The sequence below is a fragment of the Dermacentor andersoni genome, chromosome 2 (assembly GCF_023375885.2).
Source record: "Dermacentor andersoni chromosome 2, qqDerAnde1_hic_scaffold, whole genome shotgun sequence".
Lineage (NCBI taxonomy): Eukaryota > Metazoa > Arthropoda > Arachnida > Ixodida > Ixodidae > Dermacentor > Dermacentor andersoni.
The window spans coordinates 238,490,764-238,508,577 of NC_092815.1; the positions used below are offsets into that span (position 1 = coordinate 238,490,764).

The 17,814-nt window shown below is 43.7% G+C and overlaps 1 protein-coding gene across 2 annotated transcripts in view; it reads right to left on the minus strand.

The window, feature by feature from the left end:
* LOC126539905 (tRNA (uracil-5-)-methyltransferase homolog B-like) overlaps window positions 1-17,814 on the minus strand; it is an 87,407-nt gene that overhangs the window by 62,023 nt on the left and 7,570 nt on the right. For both annotated transcript variants that reach the window (XM_050186723.3, XM_055075700.2), the window contains exons 2-5: window positions 17,586-17,789; window positions 12,265-12,319; window positions 2,043-2,165; window positions 666-765 (exon numbers count right to left, since the gene is read on the minus strand). In XM_050186723.3, coding sequence (XP_050042680.1) covers window positions 666-765; window positions 2,043-2,165; window positions 12,265-12,319; window positions 17,586-17,789 — 482 coding nt within the window. The remainder of the gene's footprint in view (window positions 1-665; window positions 766-2,042; window positions 2,166-12,264; window positions 12,320-17,585; window positions 17,790-17,814) is intronic.

The following is a 17,814-nucleotide window of genomic DNA, read 5'->3' on the forward strand; positions in this document are numbered from 1 at the left end:
CAACACGTTTAAGCCGTGTCTCAGTGTGAGACGACACAAAACAAGCGGCAACAAATTGACTCATGGGCAGAAGAAGCATTGGCCACTAAAAAATAAAAATAAATTTGCATAAGACAGCTTCAAGTCTAGAAAAGCAGTAGCATCAATCGCCAAAATTCTTGTGTTTTCAAGCTGATAGCAACCGCTACGCGTCTGGCTGGGTGCCGGTGCGGGTTAGTGGGGATTGAATTAAACACAGCAGGATGCTTTCGAGTTCGAACAAAATAAGTTCTACTTTGATGGCAGTGCGTGGTTTCTCGTATGGACATTTCAGTGCGCTCAAATTAAGTGAAGAGTCAAATTAACCAAGGTCAAATTAACGGGAGTGAACTATACCGAATTTCACAACATATGTGTGCAATCACATTTGCCTAAGTGTGTATGCAACACATATTCTAATTTTGAGGCATTGTCTTGGTCCGCACATTGTTTGTAAGTGCAGTGCCCAAAGGAAATAGCACATTTTCTTGACCCTAGCAAGCGCACCTCATTTGAAGTAAACAAAATAGTCTGAGGAAGTATGCAAGGAATAAATATCCGAGTGTACAGTAACTCAAAGTTAAACAATCCACATTTATTCGTAACAGCTGGGAGTAACTTGCACCGAATGCAGCAGGTGAACTTACCACCAGGGCTGCCAACAAGGAAGCCCACAGTCTTGGGCTCGCCACTGGGCCCTCGACGGATAGAGAATTCGTCCTTGTTGCGGTAGCCTTCTATTATGGGCTGCGAGGAGAACGGCATGCAGAAGCACATTCTGATTGCACCACTAAGGCATGGAATTCTTTAGGTGTTAGCGCAGTAGAAAAGGGGCTACCCACTACGACTATGAAAAGTAAGAGGTACTGAAACTGCAGAAAGAGATCACAGTCATGCGTTGGTTCAGATCTGAGAGAAAGAGATGACGAAAGAAAGCAGAAGGCAATACACCAACAGTAAGAGCCGAACTTAAACAAGCTTGTGCAATGCAAGTGGACACCACATTACGGGCACTGGCTTCCAACTATATCATTTGAGAATCATCAAATCAACTTTTACACATGCACACATGTTATTAAACAACAAATACATATCAGAAACTACAGTTTATAAAAAAATTTTAAGCTAGGGGCGCTCATGCAGAGATCACCAGCTTTCCTTATGTGTGCTGCTTCAACTACCTCTCTTTGTTTTCTGCATGTCTCTGCATGAAACACGCAGAAAATGGGTCGCTCATGTTCGCTCATGTTGCAAAAACAAATGTTGCTCATGTTCTTTTATGTCCCGTTTATTCGTGCTGCACAAACTAAGCTTTCAAGAACAACATACAAACCAGCCTATGAACAAATTCTTTGTAAACTTACAACCCTGAATGTTGTGTGGCATCATACCAACTGAGCTAGTTTTTCCGACCCTCACTGCACTTCCACGAACATACACCTGTAATGAAGAATTAAAGCTGCTGGCCAGTGCTGCTTCAGTTCGTGGTTGCAGTTAGCAAACTGTGAGAAATCACAGACATCACGAGATGTCATCAACATTACAAGGCAACTAACTGGCTCGTATATGATTTTTACAGCATCTAGAGCACTAGGACCCCTAGATCCAGAGTGTTCACATGGCATGCTTCTTTTAGCTCTTGCCACTAGTCTGTACGCAAGCCAATAGATCTGCTCTCTGCCATGGTGGCTCAGTGGCTGTGGTGTTCTGCCATCGCATTATGTCATGCAGCAAGAACGTGTTCTTTGGAGAAAGCACATCGATGAGACTACTAAGAGGCGTGGTTTAGCAAATGACACCAAAGGACATATGTCCTGATCAAACGCCAACCACAGGATTTATTTTTTATTTATTTCTTGTGCATGGCCACGGGCATGGGTTCACGATTAGACATAGAATGCACGCTGCATAAAGATGTTCTCACAGCACACATACTAGGCGCATTTAAATGTGCCGTGCAAGTGGCAGGCATGCGTGACAGTGCCGTCCCGCTTTTCGCTCAATGTGGGCTCACAGGTGCTCACCGAGGGTAGCACGGGACGCACGGGGCAGGGCAGGCCGTTGGGGTCCTCGGGAAATGAGACCTCAACTTTGCGCAGCTGTTGGCCCAGACGCCGGAGGTGCCTGCTCACGTCCTGGTACTTAAACTGAAACATTTCACATTCTTTTAATAATCTCCTCTGTTCCAGCGCTCATAAAACCACTAGCAAGCACCAACGTGCTCTATACAGACACAGTGATGTTACTCCCCCGTGCTACATTGGAGCAGGATTTGGAGCTGCAAAAAGTGCATTTAGGAGCAGTAAAATGAGCTTCCAGAACAGGTTTATGAAACCAAAGCATATTATACAAAGCCTTTCTAGTAGGCAAGCCATTTCAAAGCATTAAGTGGTTGCTTGCTCATTACCTTAAACTTTAAAAACGATATCACCGCTGCTTAAAAAGCACTCAAGTGGCTCAGAAAACCACGGAAGCACTCGAATATGCTATCTATAGACTTCGGAGGCCTTTGAGAACTTTCACCATAATCCTACCACTATAAACTTATCTTTTAGATGAAGCACTCCATGAAACAAAAGATGTGTTGATAATACAGCCAAGGCTTATGTAATGGGTGTCCCCTTACCTTCTTAATAGAACTGGTAATTTTTAATTTCTTTATTCTCATGGGATCATCACACAACCTAAGTTTATCTACAAATTATACAGGTCCTTTCATATTACACTTACCAGTAATATTGATAGAAATGTTACACTAGCAACAAAAATACAGCACACTTTGGTTAATTCGACTCCAGTTAATTTGATCCCAGCTGGCAGCCATGCACTTCTATGGGCCCAATTTTTCTTTATTTCTATCCTAAAATTACCTTCCGCCGGATAATTCGAACTTGACCAGTTAGCACACATGCACCTGACCTGAGTATGGTGACTATACTGCACTTCAGGCATCAGGTGAGGACCGAGAGACTTATTGCAGTAACTGCAATTGTGCCAAACTGTTCTTCGTATAGGCTCAGTACGTATCTGATGAAAAAAGTTTTAATCCTTAGAAACAAACAAACCGTTCTATACAGCCGCTAGTGCATCTTACATAAATTTTCTCTTCGTTGTTTTTCTTTTCCTCTTCTTTTTAATTTTTATTTTCGGCCTGTCACACCAGCAACACGTGCGTGCTCGTGTGAGCAAACCCTGCTCATCCGCAGCAAAGCATTGACGGAACGCGCGGAGTGATAAATTTGCATGGCCAAACTTTTTGTATAGTTTCTACAGCGTTGCACATGATGTCTGAAACAAAGTACAATTGCCGGAATTATGGCACAGCAAAAGACGAAGTATGACAAAAAGCAACATAGAAAGGCGCACGTACATATAGTGTGCCTGTGTGTTTTGCTTGTGCCATCCCTCGTCCTTTGCTGCGCCACCATTCTGCTGATTAATCGTGTACCAACTAGCCTAGCAATGGGTTTTATTGACCTATGGTAACCCTGATAGCGACCCCTTCAGTGGCAGCATCTGTCTCCACGGAGCTTAGGGGACAGTGAATGCATTGAACACACATCATAAGACCTCTCATCAAAAACACCTATTTTCGGCCTGCCATAGGAAGAGTTTCAAGCAATAACCATAGCTCACATTATCTGATTACGGTATTCACCCGATTCCAATGAGCACCTCCTTATTTTTCTCTAAAGAAAAATGAGTTGCCTGAGCGGTGCTATTTTGCAGGAAACCAAAACCGCCTTCACTATACCAGGCAAAGAAATAAAGGGTGTTCCACATCTGCCTCAGGCTATGGCTAACACGCCCACGGCTAGATCTAGTACACATAAATACCCAATTTAGTGGATGGACTGATGGCTGTCACCGTAGCACAATTGGTAGTGCAACGCACACTCAATGCAGAGGTTGTGGGTTCGTCTCCACCCAGCGACAAGTTATCGTTTCGTCCACTTTCCCTTTTCCTCATGATTTTGTACATTTCAATTTCAACCACAGCTTATTAACCCTACGCTTTCCTCAGCTTCATTGCCTGTTGGCCTCATATGGTCGTGATTAACAAAAATCGAGCCTTTTTTTGTCCTTTCTTCGTGCAGTTAAGATTACTTTAGGAAACCAGCTGCCATTGTACAACAGTTTTCCTTGCCAAAAAAAGATCGCTGCGCGTTAGATTTATACTTTGCTTAAGAGCTCTAATAACATTTATACATTAGTTTTATATTTTGGACACATAGAACATGGAGATGCACGTTTGTTTTGGAGGCGCATTAGAATCAGGCAAATACTGTCATATGGATCAGCGGTGTGTTTTGGTGTTTTTATGCATCTTGTTTAATTCAACCCACCAGATAATTTGATCAGTTTCGTCGGTCTATCAGGGTTGAATTGATGGAAGACAACTGTAGTTGCTTGCTTAGGTGGTTTGTGTGTCTTGTCAAACACATTTGCTGCGAAATTGTAGAATTGGCAAAATTTATAACAAAACCTTGTTTTTAAATTTTTCGTGATTCATGGTATGTTTAATTTTAATATGATCTTATTTGAAGATGTTGTTTGATTCTTTGGAGGACTTTTGTTCCCAGTTATTCATCATTAAATTTGGCTCAGGCTAATTTCATATTCGTAGGTGGGAGTCTTGACACAAAGACAAACTCCACGTCACGCAGCTTATTGTGGGGTAAAAAGGGAAGTCAGTCTTGCTTTTACCAGCAGAGATATCAAGCACAGCTGATATCAGCTTCGTCCAACTTCTACAATGGCATGCTACAGAATCCCCTGCCTCATGTCATGGGCTTATCCCTGCATTAAGACTCCCACCTCTAATTGCAACATTTCCGCATAGTGTGTAAAATTTGATGATGAATACAGTTGCTGACCAACTTTTAGACTGGCAAGAGGCCGCAAACGTCCTAATAATTGAGCAGTCTGGAAAAAGACAAGAAGTTTTGTTGCCCTTCACAATGCCAGTGGTATAAAAAATTGACTTATTTTGCCTCATTGTGCTTCATTGAAATAATATACACTTCAAGTACCGCAATTGGTTGAGACGGAAGGGGTATTTTTCTATTGGTTGTCATGCTACCCAATGTGTGTTGTGTACCATCGGCAAGTGCAGATACAGTGCGTGCAACCTTGACAGCATGCAATTGTGCAATGCTGCCGTAGTGTGCTGAATCGTGCAAATTCAGTTTGGAGCTTTTTGCCTACATGTGTGCTTTCGCCGTCCTGTCCAGTAAATGTACAAAATAGGAAGAGGTGGTCGCTGACAGGTCGCTCTTGGACCTGATGTCGGTTTCCACGACCGCCAGACTAACCCTAATATGTGATCCTATGCCCAATCACTGAAAAAAAAAAAAAGAACTAGTTTGGACAAAAGCTGTAATAGAGGCCTGTCACCAATACCTTTAAAAATGTCTAATGCTGACAATAAAATAAGTATTGCCGCAGCTCAGCTGAAATGACCCATTTTCTGCTGACGTACAAAAGTGTTTGAAGCATCCAGTGATGGAACAGCCATTTGAACTTTTGTTAGGAGATTATGGCGTAGGCAAAAAGCTTATCTGGTTCAGTGTCGAATGTGCATCTATGCACCATATGGTCTCAATAGTAACTCAAATAATCAATACATATAGCAGCAGCATTCGAGATAAAATTACCTAACTATTTTCAATAATTTTTAATAGAATGGTTTTCCCTATGCATATATCGAGGTATAAAGCCACTTCTATCATTTTAACTTGCAACAAACATTTGCCGCACTTCAAGCAAGCGAGGAAAAAAATTTTGAAGAACTGCTGGCTCTCCCGTAATCGAGAGTAGATGTAAGCATGAAATGGCTACAGGCAAAGCAGACTGGTTGGAGATGATGCTAGCCAACTATCTTAAAATGGTTATTGGCCTCGAGGGCCACCACAGGAGAAACCGGCGCTGCTATTGCTGTGACATAGTAAACGACATCACATGACTCGCCTTTGCTGCTGCCAGCATTGCTCGCTGTCTTTCATCGCAAAGGCAGTAATTTCGTTTATTGTTTCAGCATGGTTTACTGCTAGGTTCCGCTGTGCCGAACGTATTCGACGGAGCCCAGTGCGAGTTTTCATGCGTACCCGAAAACCAAGCAGCAGCACGATGCACGGTTGATAAAGCTGAGAATGGGGAAGCAGCCCACCATTCATTAGCACGTGTATAGCAAGCACTTCTGTGAAGAAGATTTTGCATACGGAGTTGGAGCTAAAATGTTTGGCTAGTACGGTGTGGAACTTTCCGGGACTGTAGTACGTATTAGAATTTACAACGTTTAATCGTGCCAGGCTGGAAAAGACGGTGCCTTGTTACTGGAGCAGTGCCATCACAGAACCTTCCTGACCGGCCCTTGGACCGTCCAAAACACACCGCGCTTCGCCGGAACCGGGGGCTGGAGATAACCTCGCGGCTGATTTACGGCTCACTTACGCACAACGTGCAATGTGGAACCTGATGATTTGCTAGCCTTTGTGAAGTGCTCAGTGTGATTTCATTACGTAAAGTTTTTATTGCAAGAGCAATTATACGGACAATCCAAGCGCATTTCAGCCGTCGCAGTTACTATGAAGTTCTGTGTAAAGTCCAAGGACTATAACACCATCACTCCACAAAATTATGCGAAATTGCCACAGGACTGACTGCTCAAGGCACTTTGCGTGTACTGTATTCACGGGCTTCTTTTGCGCTCTGAAAAACGCTTTTATGTAGCATGTATTGAGCAACAGAAAGCTGTATCGGCAGTTCTTTATGTTGCTCTACAATTTTCTCATTGATGCTTCTAATCAAGCTATAATATTTTAGAAATTCATTAGTTAAGACTAGTAATGATCTAATTAGGCAGAATTTGTCCTCATGCTGTTCCATTGCGCTGCATATTCGAATGTGGTCAGCCTCACACACTGCCTCTCCTTCTGTTAGCAGTCGTGATGTGTTAAACTGCTGGTCAACGAATTGGTTGATGCTGGAGACCGTCAGAGTCGCTGCATATGAAATATGGTGATCGTAATTAAGAGTCGAGCAAGCGATGTACACTGGGCTTACAGCGTGCTCACTTGATATTACATCAGTGAAAATACCCTGCGTACAGAAGCGCAAATAGAAGAAGCACAGATTGAGGACACAAAAAATATAATCATTTGAACTTCCACTTATTAAAATATATCAACGATAAATCATCGTCCTGCGATAATTCTGGCAAAAGTAGCACGGCGCACTCGCCATGGCGAATGCTGCGAACAGTACTGTTATTGCGCCAAAAGCGCATATGGCTACCTTTATTAAAGGTCATGCGAACTTAATAACCCATATCAAAGCATCATATGCATCAGAAATTTAATTACATGCTCAAAACTAGGGCAAAGCGTTGATGTCATGTATGGCAACCATTGCAAATTGAAATCTTGCCTCTCGGCCGTGCACCGCGTATATAAAAGCAAGAAATAGGTGCGCCCAATCATGCTTGTCTCAGTAAACATAAATATACACGAGATGGGTGAGTGCTTCGAGTTGTAGATTACTAGGTAAATTTCACAACAGCTCCCATATGTACGAGTCACGCTCTTCACGCTCGTTGTCCGTGGCACCGCGTGCACACACTCAGACGAGAGCGGACGATGGCGTACGTCAGCTGGCTAAGTACCTTTGTTGGCCTGCACACCAGGTTGTTGTGCAGCTAAGATGCACACATTCAACGCTTGCAACACGAAAACAACGGTGGCTGAATGAGCTGAGCCACTGGAGACGTCGAATACTTTGCAATCGGTATCATGTGATGACGTTTTCCACGTCACGGAGAGATTCTGCCAGACGGCGCCATGCTATGTCCTCGGCACCAATAGTGCATGTTCGCAACGGCACACCCCACCGCATCACACCATACTGTGCACTGGTCCATATGTACGCAACTGTTTCCTGTCACAGACAGTGACAGGAAACAATTGCGTCCACATGGCGTCTTTTGCTGCCTGTGGTTCCGCCGCCTTCAACCGCTTTTTTTCTTCAAACAGTGCAGCACGCTCAGCGTCTTTTGCTACTTTTTTTTCTTGTCAGGTGGAAGTGGTCGGCTGCAAATGTGCAGCCTTAGGTAGGTGGGCCTCGGTCTGTGGCGGTGTTGTCCCCTTGGCGAACGGCCACATAATCCTGGCATTCTCGGCACAGTCAAGCAGTCTTCTGCTCTGGCGTATAATTCACCAAGCGATCAGTTTCCGGAAAACGCTTCCTACCTCTACTTTCACTGGGCTGCACCTGCTCGGCTTAAGCTTTTGTGATGGCAACCTCCCTGAAGTGAAGAGTGATGTGGAAACGTATGTGGCCCCAACGCGACACAGGCCTGAGAGCTTACTGACCCGAAATATACCTGTTTTGAACTGAACCTCGTTGTAAGTCTCCTCTTGGCCCAAACAACCATCCGCGGCACACCTGATGCTGCCGGCTTGGTCACGCAGAGTGGCACCATCTCTCGAGGAGACACAAAGCCCGCGCCACGTAATTCACAGACTGCTGGCATTGAAAAGAATGCAAGCAATCTTCATCTCAGCACCAAAATATGATAATCAGGTGTATGGTACCCTGTACTTGCCTTTTGAACATCGCTATTAGAAATCGCAAACTGAACTTCAGCATACTAGAAGTAACAGCTTGAGTGATATTATGAGCAAACACTAGGAAGAAATTGGAAGCAATATTTTTTTTTTTTTTTTTTGCAAATTGTTTGGGCAGTAACTAGTGTATGTAATGTGGTCTTGGGGGCCAGAGACCACATATTCTAATGTTTTGATTGGTTGCCTGGATGATCTCATTTTGTTCTTACAACAATTCCTGGATGTTCTTGTTTCATACTCGCTCCATTCTCGTCTTGAGTGCCCAGATAACGGCTCTGGATTTTGGCTCAAGGTCCCTCGTAGATCACCCACAATGGGAGCTAAAAGCATTTCGTGCTTAACATTGGAACAAGGACATGTAAGCAAAAACACAGCCTAAAGGATGTGTGTGACTCAAAGTTACAATGAAGACGTTCTGAGGTTCCTTTACTTCTAACATGTAAAATCTCTCCTGCATAACTGCACACTGAATCATATGAAAGCTCTTTAAATTACAACCACAGTAGATGCACATCAGGTTGTGCAGGGTTGCAAGGACCATCCATGCTAATATCAAATTATGGGCCAGCTGTTGTGAAGGAATTTAGAGGGGATTTATGTACATTAAAGGAAATTTCTAAAGTGGCACCATCAACAATTATGCTAAGCAATGTCCAATCAGACTTTATCCGAGGCTTCTTTTCAATTCAACAGCCTCCTTGAGTGAGCTCTGTGCCATGCTAGTTCGAGTAAAACAAAACTGCTGCACAAACAGATCAACACTGCAGCAGTACATTGGAATCTCCACTGGAGAGAAATGTAAAAAAAGAGTGAAAACAGCAAATGACAGCAGGTTGATGGCATCAGCTATATCTATGGCTTTGGCTGCTCTGTTGACTGTCGGGATGATGATGATTGCGTCCTTTAAGTTTGGTTCCGAGTTTCACTAGAGAGCTTTACTAGTTTTACTACATCTAGTTTTACTAGCATGAACGGAATGAAGCTTCCATTCTTCTGCTTCTCTAGCACAGGCTAGACACAATTTTCGACTAAACTGCCGTTTTGGAGCAAGATGACACAGAGGACTGCCCTTGGCACTATTGGCACAGCTGTTCCACCACTGAATGCAGCTTTTTGCACACAAGACGAGGACAGAGAAGAGGCTAAGAAGACACATGAGTGCAGACTTACAACAATGTTTTATTTTGAAGAAAGTGACCACATATATGGCAACTTCTGTAGCACAGCATGTGTGGGTCGGTTGCAGAAAATTCCTATCTCTACACAAGAAGGATAGCTCCTTTGAACTGTGGGTCGAACTATGTTGATCAGAGCAGACAATGTCTTAATGACAGGCTTCGGGAGCATCGCCACAATGTCATAGTAATGAGAGGGGGGTTTTTTGGATGCACACTATAGAAATTGCACACGTAATCCCGCAAACGCCACAAAAACGGTCACGTGTACACCAGTACATAGTGCTTGTTCAATTGTCAGCAAAAATCGTAATCAGTTAACCCCCAAGGTCATCGAAGCAGAATTGATTGACAGGTTTGGTGACACCTGCGTGTCAAAACCGTCTATCGCCCTTTACAGCAAGGAGCTATCCTTCTTACGTAGAGATAGGAACATGGGAAAGCCACAGTATGTGCTCTCTCGATTCTCCCTCGCGACATGTGCACCGTTCCCTCCCCCTGACTCGTGGGAGAGGTATCCAATGCACGAGTAGGAAATCGCCCTCGCAAAGGTATAGAAGAGCATCACCAAGGGAGACTCTCTCTCTGGTGCCCCATCCTCAAACCTGCTAGATACGGATACCTGCGGCAGTCCGTGAGTGACCTCGGTGCCTGAGTATCACGTGAAATGATGCAAGCCTATTTATTACTTAGTACAGAGTCGACTTCCCTCTGCAAGTGTTACTTTTTGCTTGAAGCAAAATTCAAGAAGCACTTAGTTATCCCTATTGGATGAATGCGAAAGCATTGTGACCACTGCGCAATGCTTAGACATTATGCCACAAAGCATTATGCCACCGAAGGTCGAGGGTTCGACTCACAAGAAAGGTTGTGGGTTCAAGTGCCTTTATTAACTCTACCTTAATTCACTGTGCCTTAATTAACTTCACCTTAACACCAAAGGCTGTGGGTTCAAGTGCCTTAATTAACTATACCTTAATTCCCTTTGACTTAATTAACACCAAAGGTTGTGGGTTCGACTTCCCCTAAAGGTCAAGGGTTCGTAGCCTTTCTGGACCATCGGTGGTCACACAAACTACGCCGGATTTTCCACCTCAAGAGCCATATAATGCTTTCACATTAAGAGGAAGCTTTAGCTCGGGTGCTCCTATCTAAATACATGTAAAAGAAGAATTCATTTTTCTCGGCAACCACTGCACCAAATTTGACGAGGTTTGTTGCATTTAACAGAAAAACTTAAAGTCTAGTGACTGTTGGTTTCAAATTTATGATTTATGTTGTAAATTCCTTATTAAATATTGGCAAAATCGCAACTTTTCAGAAAACGCAACTATCAAGTTTACCACTCAGTAAGTCAGCAATGAAAAACGATATCACAATTCTGTGAATTGCATCTAATAGTACATCTAAAGCAGACAAAATTGATATGTTACACATGAATCTAAAAAAACTTAGTAATATGAAAATACAGCTTTTGGAGAGCCCTTGTACACGATGTAACGAATTCACATAAGATATAAGTTGACACATTGAATTTGTCTGCTTTGAATGATCTAATGCATGCCATTTACAGAACCGCTATATCTGTTCATAATGCAGAGCAATTAATTTTTTAACTTCATGCTTCTATTTCTTTCACACTTTCAAATTCTTGAAAATCCGTTAAAGAAAATTCGGGTCTAAATTGAAATTCCACTTTTAACAGTCACTAGAATTTAACTTTCTCTCTAAATGTAACAAATTTCATTAAAATTACTCCAGGAGTAATGTCAGAAAAGCGTTTCTGCGTTTTACATGTATTTGAATAAGCCAAATCGGAGTTGGACCAAAGCTAAAGCTTCCTCCTAATAACCACTGTTAGAGTTCACACCACTGGTTGCCTTATTCACCCGAACCCAACGTAGGTGCAATTAAACACACTGTGTGCAGCTAGATCTAAGCACTGTGCGTGGCAGAGCATACCCCCACAACCTCTGGAACAAAGATGTGGATGAATGCAAGGTGTTCTTCACATAGAGATCACAGGAAGGATACTACTGCCTCGAACTTTTTTCTGAAGAGCCTCTTGACCTTTCAACTAAACAGCAAGGTCAAAGGCTACTGCCACGATGCAGCACTGAAAGCTGAGCTTATGGTTCACCAGAAATAGTTACCCTTTGTTTGAAATTAGAACAAGATGTGATGCCTCCTACTTATACTCTTAGAAACTTCAACAGATACAAAGAATACAACGTTACCAACACTGACAGCTATAACAGCTTATCCTTTGACATTGCTTCCTTCAATCGCTGCACATTTTCACCAGAGGTTAATGAGTGTTGCCAAGTACATTTGTGAAATAACCCAACATTCAGTTGAAAAAGATGCTACATGACACTATGCGCCCAGACCCAGGAGATGAGGGGTGGGGGGCTAGACACATTGAAGCGCACAGGGATAAAGCTCACCATCAGCTGTTTCCTGTAAGGATGTTTCCACAGTGGCGTCACAGAATAAGCCAGCCTGCACAAACACATGTCGCACTCAATGAACCAACAGCTCGGAAACATGGTGCACTCACAATAGGTGCACTTGGCTGTTGGGCTAACTTTGCCACAAAGGCTTGTCCACTTAAACTGCTCCACTTTGACCCACCAGATGGCACTACAGTCTCAGCTCTGCAGATTACATAAGAATACTTTTGTAGCAACTGTAATTGTAAGCAACAAGGACACTTTTGAGGTGCTAAAGTCCCATACAACACGCCTGTAAGTAGTCATGCTCAGGGCAGCCAGTGGCATCAACTAAGTGCCGCTGCAAATTTTGACAGCAAATTCAGAATCCCAAACTGGTGTGACAAGAAAAGACTGACGAGTGTGAGATATTCTTTTTGATAAGCAGGCAGCAAACACTAAGCATAGAGTTCTCTTGATTTCATTCTAAGGACTACAAACGCATGCATTTGCATCATATTCTCAAGGCAATAATTTGGGGCCAAGGCTCGGGAAGATTTCTGAGTCTAGTCTGAAGCTTGTTACGGACTCCACAGCATCGGAAGTCAAGCATTTCAGAACAGTGATGTCAAATAAATGCTTCAGGCAATGAAGATACACCGATGAAAGGTTGCCATGACTTCAGTTTAGCACACAAGCCACCATCTAGACCAGCAATGACTTGTGATGATGATGGTTACTTTTTCTTTAAATGCTGCATTTTGCATAGTTAAGACATTCGGCAAAGTGTGGGGTTAAGTCATGATATTCAGAAGAAATGCAAACTTTCACATTTGGTTTGTTTGGGATTCCTAAATATATGAATAAACCCCTCACCAAATTCGGCTACCATATATGCGACAGAAAAGAAGCAAATTAGCTTTACCTTTTTCCCGGCCGAAAGCCTGTACGAACGCTGTTTTTAAAATGTGGCCGTAGAGCGCGGGAAAGCAGCCTGAGTCCATTAACTGATTAGAAAGTTTGTTATTCCCACTTTCAAGTGATGAGAGACCTTTCTGTTGAAAGTATTTAAAAATGCGCAAAAAGAGAGAAAAAAAGAAAGGCATGTCATTGGTCACGGTGAGCCCGGATTTGCTTGCAAAACCGAAAAAACCGAAACTGAAACTTGGATTGGTAGAAATGTAATTTGTGCCATTTCATTTTCCCCACGCGTGAGGTTTTTGTGCCCAGCCTTGTTTTCATATCGTCGGCACATGTCATTTTTGTATTATAATGAATTTTTTTAGTTGTTTGTGATTGGCAGGTGGTGGGTGATGTGGTGGACTATGGCCACCACAAAGTCTACAATGCATAAAAGCCTGGAAATGTGAAGACGCATCACAAAACAGAAGCAAGTGATGCTAAGCAGCATCGAGGTGAAGGAGAAGCCCTAGCCTATGCAGCAGGGGCATTCGATTAAACACTGTTGCCTAGAGAATAAAATAGCATGTTATGAAATCTCAATTTTTTTTAGTTGGCACTTTTTGGCCGATTCGCATTTTCAGAAAAACAATCATTTTGATTCTACAATGACAAAGGCTGTTTGCAAAATTGTTTTTAGGCTGAAAATTTCTGTATAACAAAGGTATCGATGTCTTGAATTTCTGAATTGCTTCTATCAAGAAAAAAAAGGCTAAACTTGTGGATCACAGCAAAACAAAACAAAAAGATATGTTGTCTTCAAGTGATATGGTTTCTACAGAAAAAGGCATAAAATTAAAGTGGGTGCCACTATACTGTAATATAGGGCGTCAAGAAGATATCTGTTCAGAAAAATTTTATTGTTAACATTTAAATGTTAATGCTTAACAAGCATGGTGTCACGCCCGTACAAGCAAACATGAACACGTCCACACGTCTCACTCAATGACCACAGAAATGCTTTATCAAAATTCTTGAGTGAGGAATTGCGGTAGCAGGAGCGAGGGAATTGACCTTTGTGCGGCTTCTTGCTTCAACGCAAACTAAGCGACGAGAACACAGCATGGTGCACCTAGATGCATAGACTCTTGTCTCTGTCGGAGATCCCTTTCAAGATAGGGGCCGCGTGGCAGCATCGTACCTAGCAGCCGCCGGTGTAGAACGCCTCTCCTGTTTTCACCAGTCCCACACGCAAGTTTAGGGAACTCCGAACGCCCGTGATGTGGCCCCATTTTCGTCCGTCTTCGCACACGTGATCACTTTCCTTTTAATTGTGGTATCGTGATGAACTCGGCATGTCTTTGCAGTCTGCACTTACATGCTGATAGAGCAAACGCAGAAAACAGGAAGACGGATGGTGCATTAACCTAAGCCAAAGGAAGCATTGCCTAAGCACTGTGGGGTTGCGCGACCCTCGCGCCTCCCCTGATGTTTTTCCCGCATAGCGCGTCTCCTGTAGTGCGGCTTCGCCGCTCACGCGGCGGTCCGAGTGGTACAGGCGCAGTCCGAGAGATGGCGCTAGTGTTGCGCGGCTGCGGGGTTACCCTCGGCGGGAGAGACAAGGCGCGCTCTCTTGGGTTGGAGACAGCAAGCAGCACGGACGTGCCGTGCCGCGGGTGGAGCGACCCTTTTTCCCGGCGGGTCTGGCGCACGGCGTGGACGTCCCACGCGCGCGCGGCGACCCATGCTTCTGCGAGACCGCCTCGCGTGGCGGCCTTCGAGCGCGCCTCCGTTGGCGTGACCGAACACGCGAACGACCAGGCGTTGGGATCCAGCATGGGGCGAACATATTCGCTCGCTCGCGGTGAGTCGGAATTCTAGATTTGTCGCGCGCCCATCGGCATGTTTTGTGGATAGCCACTCGGCTAGCAGGCATGGATCTATGAAAGGTGCAATAAATGCCCTTGTGACTGTTTGCACTACTGTGTTGTCGTTCCTTTGTCCCAAGAGTCCGTATCTCCCACAGCACATGTGCTGCAGCACGTGGAGGAAGCTAGGGCAGCTAGGCTCGAAGTGCTTACAAGGCGGCCATTTTTAAATGCTGAAGGTGATTTGGTAATGCAGATTTAGGGTTGCACTCGATTCTAACAAGCACGCTATTTTTGGACCCGTTTTATCGAGAGAAAAAAAAATGCACGTTAGATTTGAGTAAATACGGTATGTTCACATTAAGACATACACCACTCCTATACTTTAATGACGTGCTGACGCTTCAGCTGAGGTGAGCTCAACCAAGTTCACCTCAGCCTCAAAAGAAAACTAACTGCTGGCATACCGGTTGAAATGCCAGACGCTAAAGAAATTCAAACATTCGCGCCAAGCAGCATAATATCTTGACGTCACTGCCATTTCCAATTGTTACGTCACTTTCTTTATTTTTTACTTTCTGTTAGTTGTCCCCCCGATATGTAGATGGCAACGGTTGCAATAGGCCACCATTTTTTTGGCATGTGGGCTTCTATGGAAGCTTCGCTACCAGTTTACATATACCTTGCCGGCAAGGCGCTTGCTCGCTGGCCCCACCGAGTTTACCAAGTGGCCATGACATTCACGCTACCGGCACTGTCATTGGCACGACATTCACGCATTCGTGCGACAATAGCTAGCTCCCCTCCCCTTCTTTCCCGTTGCTCGTTTGGGGAGGCGGCACTTGTGTATGAAGCCATAATTTTTCTTTCTCACCTTCGCACACTTTCACTCACACCTAAAGCACAAAGTCCGCGGGGCACGATAGGATCTTATCGCACTTTGACTTTATATGGAACATGCTGAGGCTTCACTTCGGCGGTCACTCTTGTCGTGCCACGCGCGATTTGAGAGGTGTGTTTGCAAGCAGCCACTTGTAATTCAATCATTTGACCATCTATGTCCATGGAAGTTTCCATTTATCGTCTCGGCATTCCTTTGCTGCAGAAGCGAAATTTCTTTATATTGAAATTGCATACAAACACACTTCGTTACACTGAGGTTCTAATTAGATGGCGTTTTATGGACAAGTTACGGAAAGTTAAATACCTCGTTATATCGAGAAGTTCGTTATATTGAAGTTCGTTATATCGAGATTTAACTGTATTTCATTCTATATTTACTTTTTTTCTTGATGCGGCTCAATATTCAATTCTATAAGTACTACTCAGTATTTGTACACCCTAGTCTTGCTGATTTTGCTAATCTTGTACTAGTCGCCCATTTGTGTGTGATTTTATTAATTATTGCTGTCTTATGTTCATGTACTCTTACTGTTTCGTCTTCCCCACTCATTTCAGTCATGCCCATGGCTTTCAGGGTAAATATATTTTTTTTAAATATTGTCGGCATCACTGTTTCGTATATCCCACAAGAGCTACCAATACGTACACTGTTGAGCAGCTCTGACAGTGTCTCACTGACAGAGCCTACAACATAACATTACAACTGTTAGGAGTGAAGCAAGCATTTAAAGTTGCAGTCGAGCCCACTTATAACGATCCCTTACAGAGTGAACTTCTGGCTACTATGAACTGTTTCTCAAAACTGAAAAAGTTTTCCAAAGAGTCTATAAGAGAGCCGTCCACTTGTAACAATCCCACTAGCCTGCTACGTTGAGTTCAAATGAACAGAATGAATTGTGAAGCGGCGTTGTTTCGAGGAGCGAAAGCAGGGGAGAAGGCTGCATGGCCAATCACTGCTGTAAACAACATGCTGCCTTCTTTTTTTCCTTCCTCTTTTTAACAATTTTATTGTTCCCAGACTGCCGATACTCCTGGACAACGTGGAGTAATCTATCTTTTTTTTTTCTGGGAAGGTTTTCAACTCAGTTTTGGGCTGCCATCACAGCAATTAGTGCTGCTGCTAATGGAGGTTTCCAGTGGCGATTATGACCAACAGAACAGCAAACCTCCAACTGTAAAACTCATTGGCTAGGGGTTCCACCTACAACCATATCGACAGATTGACGAACTTCAAGAGAGTGATTATCTGGTTTTAAATGCACTGATTTCTGCCACTAAGTGCTGTGCACATCGTGTTTAGTAGTAAATCGCCCTTCTAGGTCATGTTCAGTTCTTTAGCAGTAGTTTTGAAGGAAAGTTCATTTATAATGTACTTCTGATATAGCAAGCACATTTCGTGCAACAAAGGTATTGTTGTATCCCTCCCCCTGGACTCAACTGTATTCATCACTCAATCTGTTTCACAAGGTTGCACCTGCTATATTAACCATTCCATGGAGCACATCGAATTGCTAATGACCAGATCAACAGTAAACATTAAGTATACCTTGGAGCTCGGGTTCAAGACAATATATTTCTAGTGCCATTAATATTACGTGAAATAAACATGGCAGACCTGCGCACCAGTAAAGGCCGCACACACACGGCCAGCAGTGCATTGCTCACTTGTCGTATTTGTTGCCCTCATCAATTCGAAACTTCTCACGCAGCTTCCTCAGGCGAGCTTCCTTGTTTTCCTTGGCTTTCTCCTGCAAATCTCTCTCCTTTGTAGAAGAAACCACTGGAGCAGCCGGAGCCTTCTGCTGTTTTGGCTGAGTGGGTGGTTCACTCGGCGGCACAGCATTGCTGTCATCGAACAGAGGAACCACTCTGCAAGAAGAAATGCTACGCCTAA